This window comes from Echinops telfairi, unplaced genomic scaffold, assembly GCF_000313985.2.
Source record: "Echinops telfairi isolate 266 unplaced genomic scaffold, ASM31398v2 ScPeMD7_2565;HRSCAF=3150, whole genome shotgun sequence".
Taxonomy (NCBI): Eukaryota; Metazoa; Chordata; class Mammalia; order Afrosoricida; family Tenrecidae; genus Echinops; species Echinops telfairi.
The window spans coordinates 11727100-11743659 of NW_022106463.1; the positions used below are offsets into that span (position 1 = coordinate 11727100).

General features: G+C 58.7%; 1 protein-coding gene across 1 annotated transcript in view; it reads right to left on the reverse strand.

The window, feature by feature from the left end:
- Positions 1 to 385: 385 nt before the first annotated feature.
- LOC123522136 (spermatogenesis- and oogenesis-specific basic helix-loop-helix-containing protein 2-like) overlaps positions 386 to 16560 on the reverse strand; it is a 19124-nt gene continuing 2949 nt past the window's right edge. Inside the window, exons 2-10 of the mRNA XM_045294002.1 lie at positions 14766 to 14980; positions 12954 to 13015; positions 12764 to 12868; positions 9899 to 9998; positions 6173 to 6268; positions 4615 to 4762; positions 3683 to 3771; positions 3053 to 3168; positions 386 to 1179 (exon numbers count right to left, since the gene is read on the reverse strand). Of these exons, the coding sequence (XP_045149937.1) occupies positions 1154 to 1179; positions 3053 to 3168; positions 3683 to 3771; positions 4615 to 4762; positions 6173 to 6268; positions 9899 to 9998; positions 12764 to 12868; positions 12954 to 13015; positions 14766 to 14980 (957 nt within the window). The 3' untranslated portion in view covers positions 386 to 1153. The remainder of the gene's footprint in view (positions 1180 to 3052; positions 3169 to 3682; positions 3772 to 4614; positions 4763 to 6172; positions 6269 to 9898; positions 9999 to 12763; positions 12869 to 12953; positions 13016 to 14765; positions 14981 to 16560) is intronic.

Sequence of the window (16560 nt, forward strand, 5' to 3'; positions counted from 1 at the left end):
GGTCTGCTCTCGTAAGGATGCAAAGGTGTGCACTGCCACCTGCCCCGCCACCTGCTGCGTGTGCCAGCACCGCGTGCTGCAGACGGGGCTTCTGCCCGGGTGCCCGCACTACCTGTGAAACACGGGGAGGGGCACCCGCCCAAAGACCGAGCCCCCGGGATGCGGGGGAGGGGTGTCTCCTGGGCATGTGCATGCTGGGGGGCGGGCTCTCCGGGGCTCCCGAGCCTGCTTCCCAGCGCCCCTCCGACAGAACACGCGGCAGAAGGGGCTGGCAATCGCTCCCACGGGGACCGGAGCCTTGGAAACCCGGGCAGCCGTCACGGACGGGGCGCGCTGCAGGAGGCGGTGGGCGCGCGTTCACAAGGACACACACACACAACCTTGGTTGGAGTCTCATTGATTTATAAAGCTGCGCTCATCGACGCCTTCGCCTGCCCCGCGGGGCAGTGAAACAATATGTGGGCTGTGCCCAAAATGCGTGTAAGCGACTCAAATAAAAATCAGAAAACTAGATTTTACTACTAAAAGGAGGCGCCCACATACCCTCGGGGTCCAGGCAGGTCCCCTTCTACAGTAGGAACTGTTACCCACAAGGTTGTTGGGCGCCCCTCTGGCTCTGATTGGTTGTCAAGTGGCTAAGATTGGGGATCTCTTCCTTTATGCCCGCTTGGGTGGGGGGGGGTGACACACGGGCAGGGGCACCTTGTCTGATGGGTCGGCCAGCGGGAAAGGAGGAATTCCTACTCAAACGTGGGACCTGACCAGCCACCCCAGCCTCCTAGGGCTCCAGAAAGGCGGTGGGGAAGCCACACCCCTGCAGTCATGGGAGACCCTGGGGTGACAGGGACTTGCTGTAACTGTGGCCACAAGTGAACGAGGGGACTGACCCTGGGGTGTCCACCCTGCCACTTCGCCGGGCCTGTGTGGGGCTTCTGGGAGCTATGGGGTCACTTTCTCGAGAACAGAAGCGTAGCCACCCTGGCCACTTGTCCTGGGGAGTTTCATGCATGGGGGTGGTCTCAGGGGCACAGGGGAGGGCAGGGGTCAGCCAGCACCCCCTCACTGCTGGAGCAGTCAGTGTGAATGCTTCCCAGTGTGCATCCATCTTCCTGTCCTGTCAGCAGCGTCCAGACGGGGGTGGCCACAGAGAACGTCACACTGGCGCCATCCAGCCTAAAGCTGTGGAGGGAACAGGTGAACGGAGAAGGAGACAAAGTGCTCGCACAACAGGCAACCTGGCAGCCCTGCCAGCTCGGCTCATGCTAACTGTCTCCTGAGGATGAGCACATGCCTCAAGTTTCTGACGTGCCCCTCAGGGGAAGGGAGCAAAGGGAGGGCCCCTTTTGGCGTGATGTGCCATGCACTCTCTGTAGCGCTGGGCCCACGGAACATGCAGCGAGCTGCCTCCCTGACGGACACTTCCTTTGCCATGACCCCGAAGCGCTAGATGGTGTCCAGCTACCAGCGCTGTATGTTCTGATCCTAGATTCTACAGCCAAATCCTGATGAAAAGGCGGGGGAAACACCCAACAGAATTTCAAATGCTCCCAGGAGCCCCGAGAACTGGATAGACCCCTGAGACTACTACCCTTAGCCTGTCACCCTGTAAAATGAAAACATCCAGAGTCGTCCTCAACCCCAGCAACAACGCAGCTGAGCTGGTGGGAAGGCCGGCCTTCAGCACTGGGGACAAGGCCTCAGTTTGTCTCCGTGGGGTCCAACCGCAACTGCAGCAGGAAGTCCCACAGGGCTCTCAGGAACGTGAGCGCAAGATATGGGGGAGGAGCAGCCCTGGAAAGGGGGCGGGTGGCTGCACAGGTCAGGGGCCACTCACACGCCGCTGGGCTGGACACGGGGTCACTGCTGATTGTGAAAGTAATCTATTTTAAAGAGGGGGCAGGCCGTGATAGAACAGATCTTGTTTTTTTAACTAACAAACGCACACGTGGTGGCATGGACGGCAGTGAAACGCAGGAGCGTGTTAAAGGCATGGCAGCAGCGTGGCCGCGTGGCCCTCTCCTTCGCACCTCAGAAGGATGAGAAGCGCGTGCCCCGCTTTGGAAGGCTGGGGAGAGGCGCCAGCAGCTGTGCGCGGCCTGTCCATCAGTGAACGGACACACTGCCTGATCGTGACTGCAGGACAGAGGGCTGTCCCGGGCTGCCATCTTTCCAGGAGTGGACGGCTTCAGCTTTCCCCCGAGGAGCAGCTGGGAACTTTGAACCCCCGACCTTCTGGCTGGCAGCCAAGTGCTCAACCACTGGGCCACCAACAAACCAAATCACTGCCACCGGGTCAATTCCAACTCCCTGTGCAGGGATGCTCACTGGGGCACCTTCACCGGAGCAGCTGGGGGGGTCTGCACCGCTGACCGAGCAGCCCACGGCCCAGCCCACACCACCCCTATGCCACCAGAGCCCCTCATTGCCCAGGCTCGAGGGGCAGGCTGGCCCCCATGCCCACAGGCTTCTGGGTAATGAGGCGAGAACACCCATGTCCCTACACAGCTCCATGTCTGATGCCATCAAGCAACCCCCACTTGTTCTTTTCTGTAAACACCTGCCCAAATGGCCAAGGTGCTGGTGGTGCAGCACTGGAGCCCTTGAACTCAAGGGCGAGACCCCACCAGCCACCCCTCAAAGGGAGCCCCCGGGCTCAGTGATTATACGGTAGGCTATGAATTCCAAGGTCAGTGGTTCAAACCACCAGACCCTCCAAGGGAGAAAGATGGGGCCGTCTACTCCCGTTAAGAGTGACAGGCTCAGAAACTCACAGGGGAAGCTGTGCTCTGTCCTGCAGGGCCACTGTGGGTCAGAACCAGCCAGAAGGAAGAGTTTGGTCATTGGTGTTTGTAGCTGCTCCCCAGGAGAAAGAGGCATGAGGTCATCCCCCTCTGTAGAAATGGCCCCTGGGGCATTCCTATGCAGTCACACAGGGCTCTGCTCGGTGGTTCCGCCCGACCCCACAGGGAGTCATAGAGAAGGCTGACCAGATGGTCGAAGCCCAAAGCCCAGTCTTGGTGGGGACCAGGGGGCAGAGCTGGCACAGACCCACCTGTCTTGGCATCATCCCCGGAGTCCCCTGCGGGCTGCTCGGCCACACGTGCCCGTGGGAGGAGGCTGAGGTCCAGCAGCGGTGAGCACGGTGTCCGCAGCATGCCACAGCCGCCTCTGGACAGGATAGAACATCGTCAAACACATCTTCAGGAGGACGGCGGGGCGGGCAGGCGGCCAGTGCCCCTCAAGACAGTGACCAGCCACCCAAGTGCCTGCTGGCCCTGGCTCACAGCCCAGGGCTTCACTTCAGGGTCACTAGGTGCCACCCGGCAGCAGAGCTGCCCGTCGGGTCCCCGGCCCTCGGGAGTTCCCCCCAGGAGCTGCGTGAGTTTCAGCAGACCATCTTTCAGTGAGCTGCCGCAGTGCCTGCAGGTGGCCCACAGCGCCTCCTAAACACATGGTCAAATGCGAGACCCCATTGTGCCAGCTCAGACTCAAAGCCCTGGTCAGAGAGCCCAGGGTGAGCGGAGAAGCCCGGACATGGGAACAGGGTGCATCGAGGGCTGAGCCTGTCTTGTCCGGCTGCAGCAGGCATGCCACTGGCAGCAATGCATGGGGGCAGCCTCCATGGCTAGGCACAGGAGAGCCAGGAGCCGACTGGCCATCCCTCACCAGCACCGGGTCTCACCTGTGGGCCGCCACCCCCAGCAGGGACCAAGGGCTGGGCCCCGGATGCTTCTTACAGAACCTCCAGTTGTTCTGAAGGACCTCCGAGATCTGAAACACACACGAGGCTGTCACTGCCACCCCAATCCCGCCCAGCTGGTGGACACAACTTACCGCTGCCCCATCCTGCCCGCCATCACCGTGGCTGATCTGGTAGAGCCAGGTGCTGCGGCCACCGGCCACCGCTTGTTCTGAGGGGCCTTCCAACCCAGGAGGAGCGCTCGTTGCCTAGTGGGTAATGGAGCTGCTACAGCCAGAGTCAGCAGTTCAAACCCACCAGCCGCTCCTCAGAAGGAAGACGAGACTGTCTGTTCCCATAAATAACGACAGTCTTGGAAACCCACAGGGGCAGTTCTACCCGTCCTGCAGGGTCACCGGGAGGCAGACTGGGCTCAATGGCAGGGAGTCTGTTGACCTTTTGTCCTGAGGATAAAGTCCGAGGGATTTCCACGGCCTCACATGCGTGTGAAAGCGGGCACTGAATAAGGGAAACGGAAGAAGGCCTGTGCTGCTGGAGACGCCTGTTGGAAGCGCCACCATCTGTTACAGGACATCGCTCCCATCTGTCGTGGAAGAAGTCTGGCCAGACTTGCTCTCACATACTTTGGACATGTTGTCAGGAGAGACCTGGCCCAGGCGGACACCTCGTGTTTGATAGAGCGGACGGACGGGCGGACAAGGTGAGGCAGGCTCTCGACCAGATGGACATAGTGGCATAGTGGCTGCAGCAATGGGCTTGGGCTTGGGGACAATGGTGAGGCTGGCGCAGGGCTGGGCAGTGCTTCCCTCTGCTGTGCACGGGGTCCCTGTGGGCCAGCACCCACTCAGTGGCACCTGCTAACAAATCTACCAAATATGCCACCCCCGCCACCCCTACGGCTTGGGGTCCAGTACCTGCCCCATCACGGCCGGGGGGATCCTCTCGCGGACGCGCTGCATGTGCTCCACCGTGGCCTCGAGGACGGAGGCCATGTCGTTCTTTCTCCCCTTCTGATGCGGCAGCAGCAGACGCAGCTGGTCACAGCACTCCTTGATCCGCTCCCTGGGGGTGTCACGGGTGCTGAGCCTCACCTGCCTGCTGGCTGGCACACAGAGAGCCCGACCTGCGTCTGCCCCACCCACCCCAGCACTGGGGCTGCCTGGGGCCCAGGGGCCACCCAAGTGACCCCCTGGGAAGCCAGGGCACCAAGAGTCCGAGTGACCTGATGGCAGTGTAGGCGTGCCAAACACACAAGGACCGTGGTCCAGAGGTCAGTTCTGGGGTGGCTGCCGCCCTTCCCGCTTGGGTGGCTTTCCGGAGGCGGCCTGGTGTGCTCTAGACAAGCTGTCGCCTGATGATCTGCTTGGCCGGCTGTCTGCCCAGGAGGCTGAGGCAATGACCGCAGGGGGCTCCCCAGCATTTCCCACCCCCGTCCCGCCCCAACGCCCAGCAGAGCTTCTTACATGGCTGTCGGACGGCCAGGCTTACTCATCTTACGTAGGATCTTAGCAATATTGCCAACAACAAAAATCAGGAAATTCATTGAAGTCATTTCTCCCAAACAAGGAGGATGCTGGCAAGTAGCAGTGTCAAAAAGGCCCCTTCTCTCTTGCCGGACAGGCTGAGACGGGAGGACTCCCACAACCACTGCCTTTGGGTCAGCGGCAAATTGGCCACTAAGGCCCGGGCCGGCTCCCAGCTAAGTGCCGAATGGCCTCTGGCCTCCGGGAGCCTGAGCTGCGGGGAAGCCTTGACTGAACAGCGGCTTTTCTGATTGCCTTGCCGGGAGATGGGGGGCACCCAGGAGTGGGTGCACGCGCGTTTACAGTGCTGAAAAGACACCCACGAGGCAGCAGGACCGCCATGTTGGGGGACCCCAAGGTCAACGGGCACGGCGTGGTTCAAAGGACCACGTTCTACACCCTGCTTTGGGGACTGGCCGCTGGGATCTCAGCCCTAATGAGAGCTCCTCTACTGTGGTGCAACGACTGGTCTCTCCAGAGACAGGAGAAAGACTACAACTCTAAATGCACGGAAACAATTGGACCAGTGGTCCCCTCAGCCCAGACCAGAAGGACTAGACGGTGCCCAGCCACCACGACCAGCTGCTCTGAGCAGGATCACCTTAGAAGGTCCTAGATACATGAAGTGGGAGAAGAAAATATATAACAAATTGTGAGGGACCAGGCTGCCTGGCCAGATAGCGACGGTGGGACCCGGGACTCCCCCCCACGCCCCATGACTGTGGCTCTGAGTCTCCCACCAGGTCTGGCACTGAACTCAAGCCTTGCGTTAGACTCTTCGACTCTTTGGGACCAAAAGGGCAGCACTGACCCACAGACGGCATCCCCAGGTTCAGGAGGGAGGAGGGTGGAAACAGGGCCCTTGCGGGGAGGAAGGGGGAGGAGGGGTGGCGGTGGGTGAGCCGAGTGCGCTGCGGGCCTGGCCCGCGGTCACAATGTGTGAAATCACCTTCTCAGCTTCTCCTTGTTGGAATGGAGGTGAGAGTTCAGCTGGCCCTTCTTGAAGCCAGAGCGTGGAGGCCTGACGTCACCTGCCGATTCAGAGCTGGAAAGAGAGAGCCTCACGTCACAGGTGCACGAGAAGAGCCATTGCAGCCACGCGTGACACACACACACACACACACACACAGACACAGACACACCCCGGGATGCTCTGGGAAGTCACGCACTGGTTGCACCAAGTGCTCTGTGCTTGCTTCAGAATGTTGTATTTCCGACTGCCCCCTATCATAAAGAAGTCAGGGGCTAATAGGCTGACGGAGAGTGGCGGGCATGTCACCCACTGCCGAGGAGTCTTGGGGGGCTGTAGCATCTCCATGGGACTCGGCAGAGCTGCCCCGCTGGGTTTCAGAGGCTGTGATGCGTGTGGGAGCACACGTCTCCAGTGGAGGCTGGTGGGCTTGAACCGCTGACCTTGCAGCTGGCAGTGGAGCCTCTAACTGCCACGTCCCCATCTGGGCTTCTAACAGGCAGCAGGCTTGGAACACCCTGACCACCCCAAGTGTGGCTTCTTCAAAGCACGTGGCATCCACAGAAGCCCTAGAGACCACTGGTTCAGTGCTGGAACCCACGCCTGGGGAACAGCCTGCAGGTCTGCGACCCCGAATGTCACCTGGGTCACTAGGAGCCACACGGACTCGACAGCACCTGACCCCGACCACAACCATGCACGCCTCCCGTTCCTGTCCCATCACCAAAGGGCTAATCCTCCCGCCCACACCCACCCCCCAGAAACTGTCAACCCAGGGTGTTTTCTGGCTCTGCTGTTTTGCCGAACTACTGCAGGAATTCTGATGACAGTAGAAGAAGGCTCTTTCCCTGGTGCATCTGCAAACGGATCTCCACCCCAAGGCGCGTCTCCCGAGCGACTGACTCGACTGGACTCGCCTGTCTGGGCTTACGGTGGCGGGAAAGCAAGTGATCGACAAGCGGTCGCAACCCGCCTCCCCGTGGTGAGCGAGGAAGAGTGAAGAAATGGACAGAGAAGGCGGCCGTGAGCCCAGAGGACAGTGGACTGGACAAGCCAGAGACCAGAGGACTTAGACGGTGCCCCACGCGCTCCACATCTTCACAACGGGAGGGAGAAAGAAACAACAATGAAACTCAAAACCCTACAAGAGGGTCAGACTTGCCAGCCTGGCAAAGGATTGTGGGGCCCGGGACGGTGGCCTCAGACATCCAATGTGCCTGGAACCAACCCCGCCCCAACCATTCACGTTCAATCAATAACAGTGGAAGCAGTGAGGCCCTCAGAGCCAGCACCTCCGGGAGACACCCAACAGGCAAGGTTTGCCCCCAAACAGCTCAGAAGAGAGGAAGGGCAGGAAAAGCAGACGGATGGAAACGGAGACCTGGAGAGGAAGGGGGGCGGTGGCATCGCAGAGACTGCAAACGGAACTGGGCGGGAAGCTAACACGCTCTGCCAACGCTGCTGTCCGCGCTCCAAGGCAAACGCATGCAATCCCGAGGAGCACAACACGCAGGGGGCCTTTCTCGTGTCTCTGCGCTGCTCATCCTGGCCAAGGCTGGAGTCAGCGAGAAAATACCGTCCAGGTGAAACTGCTCAGGAAGACCACCAGGAAGGTGCTGGCGTTTCGGCCCCACCAAGGTGGGGGTCAGGCGCTCCTTGGGAGAAAGACAGGGCTCGAAACCCACAGGGGCAGCTCTGCCCGGCCCTGCAGGGTGGCTGAGTCAGCATTGACCCGGCAGAGTGTTTCCAGTCAAGGTGAGCTCCCTATGGTTAGTCACACGGGGTGGCTGTCAGGCCCTCACTGGTGCAGCACAGCAGATGGTCGCATGTCTGTTCATAGCTGCTGACCACCATCGGCCCATTCTGGAAGTGACTCAGACCCTGACCATCGGCCACTGCTGGTCTCAGCAGCTGCGCCCCGCGCCCCGACGCTCAGTTTAGAAGCTGGGGCGTCGGCTTCCGGCGAGCATCCCTGTGACTCGGCACACAGCCCTTAAAGGGGGGGAGGCCTGACGCCAGCTCAAAAGACTGACCAGGCAGGTCTGACTGCCCGTTCTAACACTGGGACAGAGACGTACCGACAGACAGACGGTCACCATTCTTGGGTTCCACCGCTCGTACTCTGACCTGTTACTCTTCTTGTCCATTCCAAGTCAGTGACCCACAGCACCGAGCAGAACGCCCCCAGGGTGTCCTGGGCAGTCACCAGGCAGGGGCTGCTGGCCAGGACTATCTCCTACGGAATCGCCGGCTGGGCTGCAACCAGCGATGGCAGTGGATTGGGCTTTTCGAGAGCTGAGCTCACAGCAGCTTCTCCAGAGAAAGGCCTCCCCCCCGCACCCCACTTGGAGAACCTGGGGGGAAGTTCCACTCCAGCACGGCGGAGGGGGCGTTAGGAGCCAGAACTGAGTCTGTGGCACCAGTGAGCTTGCTGCTGGGAGACAGGAACCTCCTGTCCATTTCCTTCTTCAGCCTAACTCTTTACTGTGACTCAAGAGTTTACCGGGCTTTGCGGGCATCAGTCCACCTGCTGCCCCACCCAGAGATGGGGAACGGAGCACGTCTCAGCATCACCTGGCCCTCAGTGGGCCACCCGGGTGCTTCCTCCCTGTGGGGCGAGTTCACCCTCTCCCCACTTACCAACATGGTCAGAGACCAGAGACCAGGTCATTGGGAGAAAATGGAAGAGCACCACATCGTTACACAACTACCAAGGTACAGACTTTTCTAAGTGCCAAATGACATCACTACATAACTGCCAAGCCACTGAGCACGCGGCCCAGCCAAGAGGACACAACTAAACCATCCGTCAACCATACACTCCCTCACCCACGGGGTTCCTGACCACCAGGCCCAGTCGCTAACAGCCGTCGGGCAGCATGCGTGGGCACTGTTGGTGTCAGCACAGCACACTGAGAGGAGACAGTGGCCAAGTGAGGGGAGGACAAACTTATTGTGTGTGTCCACTGGTCATGGTGCCTGCACTGGTCATGATGCATGCACTGGTCAGTGTGTCCACTGGTCATCGTGTGTCCACTGGTCAGGTTGTCCACTGGTCATGATGTGGCCAATGGTCATGATGTGTCCACTGGTCAGTGTCCACTGGTCGTGTGTTCACTGGTCAGTGTGTCCACTGATCATTGTCCACTGGTCATGTGTTCACTAGTCATCATGTGTCCACTGGTCATGGTGCCTGCACTGGTCGTGGTGTGTCCACTGGTCATTGTATGTCCACTGGTCAGTGTCTACTGGTCATTGTATCCACTGGCTATGATGCCTCCACTGGTCATAGTGTGTCCCCTGGCCACAGTGTGTCCACGTGTCATGGTGTGTCCACTGGTCATTGTATGTCCACTGGCCATGGTGCCTCCACTGGTCATAGCGTGTCCACCGGCCATGGTGTGTCCACTAATCATGGTGTCCACTGGCCAGTTCCTCCACTGGCCACAGTGTGTCCACTGGTCATAGTGTGTCCACTGATCATGGTGTGTCCACTGGGCATTGTGCGTCAACTGGTCAGAGCGTGTCTGACACACAGCTCCAGGCTCTGAATCCCAGCAGAGCCGGCCCTCTTATGAACTGGCTTCTTCCTTTCCTGGTGTCCCGTTCCCACATCAACACCCCACCGGCTGAGAACCGCAGGGCTGTTTCCAGTGACAAGCCCACAGAAAGCCCTGCCATGCAGACAAGGTGCGAGGGACTCACGGCGTGTCCAGCCTGGGAGAGCAACGTTCTCGCTGTTCGCCGCAGGGCCTCTGAGGGGGCAACGCCGGTTCTCCTGGCCGTGCTGAAGCCGCATCCCCAACTGAAAGTCCAGAGAGGGGGTGTTAGTACTGACATCGTGAGCACCAGCCCATCACGGTCGGTGACCCCTGCCTGCGCAGCAGGCTGCACAGATCAGTGCTTTTCAAACCAGAAGGCGGTGCCCAGGTCCGAGTGTGGGCCCAGTCTGGACAGCAAACAGGAGCAAGAGCTGAGGATGCACCCAGACACTGTCTCCTGCCGGCAGTCGGACTCATGGCCCGGGACCCTGAACAAGGTCCCTCTGAGCTCTGCCCATCGAGCCCTGGCAGCGCAGGGGGTAACCACCAGGCATCAACTGAATGGTCAGTGGTTCAAACCCAGCTGCCACTCTATGCGAGAAAGGTGAGGTTGGACGCTCCCATAGAGATCAGCTGCCGGGGGTGGGGTGGGGGGCAGTTGACGCCGTCCCTGTGCCGAGTCAGAATTCCGTGGTCGGGAGGAGCCAGACTCTTATGTTTTGGTTTATTTAAAGGCCAAGGTCAGAGGCAGAAAATGCGCTGTCTTCCGTGGGCAGCTGCCTTAGCAGAATGCGACCACGAGCACCGTTTCTGACCTCAGCTGCTCTCCTGAGGGGAAGGCAAGGCGACAGCTGAAGCGGACGGGTTGGCGGCAGGGGCAGGGCCGCAGGGACAGGAGGCCAAGGGCAGCTGCTCTGTTCCCACAGAGAACTAAAGATGGACTGTAGGAGGGGTACTGGCCATCGTCGTGGTCAGCCATTTCCAGGAAGAATGTTCGTTCCTCAGGGGCTGGGAGGGATTGGATGCGAGAACCCAGACGTGTTAATCCTCCCAAATGCTACACAGGACCCTGGAGAAGGGCGTGTCCATGCTGTCTCGGACAGCCTGAAGTCACACGGGAAGCCCCTTGTGTTCCTTAGTCCCACCGCACAGGAGCGCACATCTGAGGTCACCCAGGACGCGCCTATCGTGTTCCTCAGATCCCCTGACAAATACCAACGTTTCCGAGGGCTCCCTCAGTGCCCCAGCCTCCAAGGCCCATGCTCACTGTCCAAGGGTGCTTCCAGGGCAAGTCCCTCCCAGCAATCAGAACCCAGCCCCTCCCAGGTCGAACGAAAGCTCATTTAATTACGGGTCAGGTGCCGGGCTACCCTACTCTGATGAGTCCCTTCCGGCTCTCTGCTACCTTGCAGGGCAGAGCAGAACTGCCCCCTGGGGTTTACAGTACATCTTTACAAAACCTCCTCTCTCTTCCCCGGACCAGCTGCTGGGTTCGAACTGTCAGCAGCCCAACACTGGCCTAAACACCTTGGGCACAGGAACCCAGCCGCACTGCAGCACTGACACACACCGTGAGTCTGAACCCAGTCGGAAAGGACAGCCACGCTGTCGGCGAGAAGCAGAGCTCACTATGTGCAAAGTGGGAGAACAACACTGTTGTTTGTAGCCATCGAGTCGGGCCCGGCCTCGGGCCACCCTAGGCACCCTGTGACCCAGGGCTTTTCCAAGGGCTGGTTCCTCGGGTCCTGCGAAGCAGCCCTGGCTTTTGGACAGGCACACGGAAACACCGCACCATGCATTCCAGGCTCAGGGCCCAGGAGCGGAGGCCATTCTCCACAGAAAGGACAGTCACCCCCCGGCCACGCTGGCTGGGTCTGTCCGTGATGGCGAGGGATGATGTCAGGGGTGGGGGTGGGGCCCAACCTACATTGAAGCTTGATGACTCTCCGTGTGGGTAAGAGAGAGAACGAGGGAACAGAATCCGAACTCTCTTGCCCCCTCGCCTTCTGCTGGGGCTGGGCCTGGCATCTGGTGCCTTCATCTCCTGCTACAGCGCCTGCCAATCCCAGGAGCCTGCGGCAGACTGTCACCGGGAGATTCGTTCAGCCGACTCTGGACCTCGGCATCTACCAGCCTGTGCCCCTGCCGTCGGTCTCTGCCTCATCACCCTGCTTCCTGTGCCTCGCTTGCCTGGGTCAGGAGACTGGCTAGAGCCGGACAGGACTGACCTGTTTCTACAGCTGTGAGAGTCATTTCCTGTTGGTAAATCTCTTTCTATCCACCACACATACAAACGTCACCGGTTTTGAGATCCGTAAACCCTGGGGACCCCCTCCCACCCGTAAACCACACACTTCCTTATCAGACTCGCCACGAATAGTAAGGAGAATAAGCCCCAAAGACACTGCTGACAAAATCATCGAAACCTTAAATAAAACATCCAGGAGCGAAGCACCAGGCGCTCAGTGGAACCTCCGCCCGGGTCTGTGCACTCCGAAAGCGGGGCTCGTCTCCCCACCTTCCCTGGAGATGCCGCCCTCCTTCCTGGAGGGACCCAAACTGGTGCCTTGTCCACGTGCTTTGAGCTTGAGAAACAAAAAGAAGTCCCAATAGGCAAGATCGGGGCTGCTGGTGGGAGCCTCGCTCCCTCCGAGAACGAGCAGGTGCCTTGTTGCGCCGAAACAACTCGGTGATCCATTTCCTTAAAACGTTCACAATGAGCCCCTGTGAACATCTTGTCCTGCAAGCCCCCAAACAGCCACCGTCACCCTCGGAGCTGACTGCTCTGCCTTGAACTGCACTGGCCCAGCAGAGCCTGCAGGCTGCCGACAGGACCCAGACAGACAGGGCTCAGCCCCGATTCCTTCCGACCTTCCCTCCGACTCCCTGTTTTTGATACTTCAGCCATACAGTCTATCCTTAGTATGCAGAAAACAAACAGAAATTCTATCAATAACCGATTTAAAAGGTATACATAGAATTTTCATGGGAACTTTCAAACCTTTGGGAATGAATTTTTTTCACTCACCTGTTTTCAAGAAGCACATTTTCCAGTAATTGACCAGAATCTTCACCTTCTCCATCGTCAGCGGCTCTGTCAGAATGATGTCAGCCCCATGCCCTGAAATACAATCTAAGGATTTTCGGACTTAATGTTGGACTTCCACTCTGTACTCAGAGAAAGTCATAATAGGGGTGACATATCCCCCACGTCCTACCTTCAAAGTTTTCAGGAATTATAAGAACAAACAGCAGGTGCGCATTTTCCGTCTTGGCAGCCCTGCAAGGGGAGGAAACCGTCTACATGAGACCGAACCGTCGTCAAGAAACGGGTCCAGCAGTTTTGCTCAGTAGAGGCCAGGCGCCAGGGTTTGCCTCCTGAGTGTAACACTGGGTCAGTGTGGACATCTCGTCCATACTTTAAAGGAACAGTTGGAGATCTGATGAAGACCCTGGGTCTAGCCCCCCATTTCTTCAAGGTTCAGGAAAAAGGGCATTATAGAGGGATGCTCCACGGGGCGCAGCAGGCTGGGCACTGTGTTGCGCTGCCCACTGCACGGTCAGTGGCTCAAACGCGCTCACAGGGAGCAGCAGAGGTCGCCAGCTCACAAAGTTACGCATCCCAAGCCCCACAGGGCAGTTCTTCTGTCCTGCAGGGCCACTGTGAATTGGCGTCAACTTGACAGCAGAGAGGTGTTATGGGCCGAGTCCAGTGTGTGAAAGTCTGTGGACAGTAGCCTGGGTCTTGTCGCTCTGGGGTCGGGGGCACAGTTCTGCTCTGTCCACAGGGGTCACCGAGAGTGGCCACTGACAAGAAGGGCAGGGCAATGCTGATGGCCACACTGCAGAATGGCCCTAACCTACGGCATTGAAACGTGTGTGTGGCAACTGTCCACCTGAGCAGTACTGCTCCGTTTGATATAAAGGCTTGTGGGAAATGCTGCCCCTTGTGTCTGTGTATGAACACACACTATACACATACACAGAGCCACACAGACACCCATGTATGTGCACACCCACGTGTACACACCCACACACCCACATATACACACATCCACTCAATACACACACGTACATACCCATGCCCACATATATACCCATATGTACACGCACAAGCACAGAGCCACATACACACACATACGTATCCACATATATACACACCCACAACCACATAAACACATGTACACACACATACACCCACATAGCTACACACATGCATAGCCACATACACACACATACATAGCCACTTACATACACACCTACATCCCCACATCCCCATATGAATACACACATATATCCACATATGCACACATAGCCACATTTCACACACATGACAGGCAGACATTTTCCCACAACTTTCTGAAGTTCCCTCTTGGTGTCTATATGTGTATATACAAAACAATAAGCCAATATTTTAACCACCTGAACTTTTTGTCTGATACATAGCAAGGAAAGTGGAGAGGAAAAGAAAAAAAGCAGTAGGATGGAAGTTCGAATTCTCTGTAAATTGAAAGTTAAGAAAACAACAACACATTAGGTGGAGCAGGGAGCCTGAACTCCAACAGCTGCCTGCCATGTGGAGGAATTGGGAATCAGGCAGCTGCAGGGGTGAATCAGTAGCTTGGCTCAATTACTGGTAAAAAAGTCTTATCCGGCGGGCGGTGGGCTCATGGAGGATTCATGGGTGAGACGATAAGAATCCTTAGATCTGCTTTAGGATAACCGAAGGGTAGGCAGGAGGTGGGGGGCGGAACAGATGAAATAAAATCGATCCTTCACTGCTAGCTCGTGAGTGCTGAAGCCGCGCACTCACGAAGGCCATTAGACGACTCTCCCGCCTTCCTGGGTCTACAACGCTCCACTGAACATGGGACTATCCTCAACTGCATTGGGGGTCTACTTGACGGGGCTGTAGCTCACGGATAAGCCCTGGCAGCACAGGATCAAGTGCTCGGCTCCTAACTGTAAGAATGGTGGTCAGGATGTGTGGCTCAGCGGGTCTCCCCGTGTGGCAGCTAGGGCTCGCTCACCTGATCATGGCCACCACCTCCAGCTCCTCGGCCATCGACAGAGATGTCGTCCTCAAGAAAGTCATGCTGAACGCACCGCTGGCCAGACACTCCGCTGCCCTCTCCACGGCGCTCACGGTGACCTCGGCTTCGGCCAAGCGTGACAGGAACCTCTGCAGGACTTCGGCCAGGCCCACGGCTGCCACGCCGCCGACCAGGATGACGTTGATCCTGGCCTGGGAGGGAGGGAGGGAAGGCGCGCTGGTGGCTCATGCAGTCACGCCCTGGCCCCGGAGGATGGGGCACCAGGGAAAGGGCCGCTCCAAAGGTCCTGAAGGGCCCTGGTGGCACTGGGGGTGAGCGCAGGGTGGGTAACACAAGCCCACCAGGGGCTCCTGGGAAGAAAGACAAGGCTGTCTGCTCCCGTCAAGATGTATGGCCTCCGAAGGCCTAGGTGTTAAGGGTTGGCGAAGACCACTGAAAGAAAGTACCACGGCCTGCCCGAAGAACAGGCAGGTCTCTCCTACCACGGCCTGCCCGAAGAACAGGCAGGTCTCTCCTACCACGGCCTGCCCGAAGAACAGGCAGGTCTCTCCTACCACGGCCTGCCAGAAGAACAGGCAGGTCTCTCCTGGCAACAGGTCCTGTCTCCTGTCCTTGTGGACATGCAGTCCAGAGAGGCCAGTCCTGGATGTCAGACATCGTTCTTGATAAAGTCCAGGGGCCTTGAAGGGGGCGGCCCTTGATGGCAGTGGACGGTTGCAGCATAAGGACATCGGGAGGGTGGCGCCGGGTCTGCTGGGCAGTGTTTCCTTCTGTGCTGCATTTTGGGTTGCTGAGTTAGGACCAACCCGATGGCAGTGGGTACCCTAGATTGTCTACTCTGCCCTACTTACTTAAATGCCTACGACCACAGTGGCAGCGGGGCCCCCTCTGGCTGCAAAGCAGAACGCAGCTTCTCAGCAGCCCAAGGCTGAAGCCGCAAGGCAGAGGTCAGACAGACGGGCCTCCACCTCCAGCCTCTTGACCCTCGTCTGCCACCAACCTGTCCCCCACAGCACTCTGCCTCTCTGCCAGCCCTCTGCTCTGTGCATGGCCTCGAGGAACTCACAGACCACACTCAGGTCTACAAGGTTGGCCAGCAAGGGTCACCGGTGACCACGAGCCAACATGGAATAGAGTAAGGATCCAGGCACTGGCCCCCAATAGCAGCCACTCTTGAAGGAGCCGCAGGCTCTGGCCTCCGCCGCTCAGGCCTGCAGTCCCTTGTCCTCTGCCACCTGGGCACTGCTCTCCATGTGGCAGGTCCACTTCAGGCAGGGGTCTCAGGGAGCACCCCTGGTCATCTTCTGCCTCCATGGCGTCAGGAATTCTCTCTCCCTGCTTCCCAGAGGGCCTCATCGCCAGGGGTGCGGGTGGGGAGGGGTGCAACGACAACTGACCAGTCCCCTCCATTCCCATTACTCGCTGTTTGCACGTCCATGATGGTGGGCGTCAGAGGCGTGGAGAGAAGGGCCTGATTAGGAAATCCCACTCCACCACACTTGCCCCTTAACTGGGCAGTTCAAACCCACCAGCCGCTCAGTGAGAAAAGGTGAGGCCCGTGGCCCTGCAAGTGGGCAGCCTCGGGGCCTGCAGGGCCCTCGGTGGGCCGTAGGGTTCTCTGCTCTCTCTCTGCAGCCAGAGCGGACTTCTCTGGTCCTTGGGTCACGGTCACCCTGCAGGTATCACAGCAGGGCCAGGTCATGTCCACAGGCCTCTCTGCCATGGTGCCTTGGGGTGGGTCAGACAGTGAAGCTCTCGGTCAGCAGCGAGG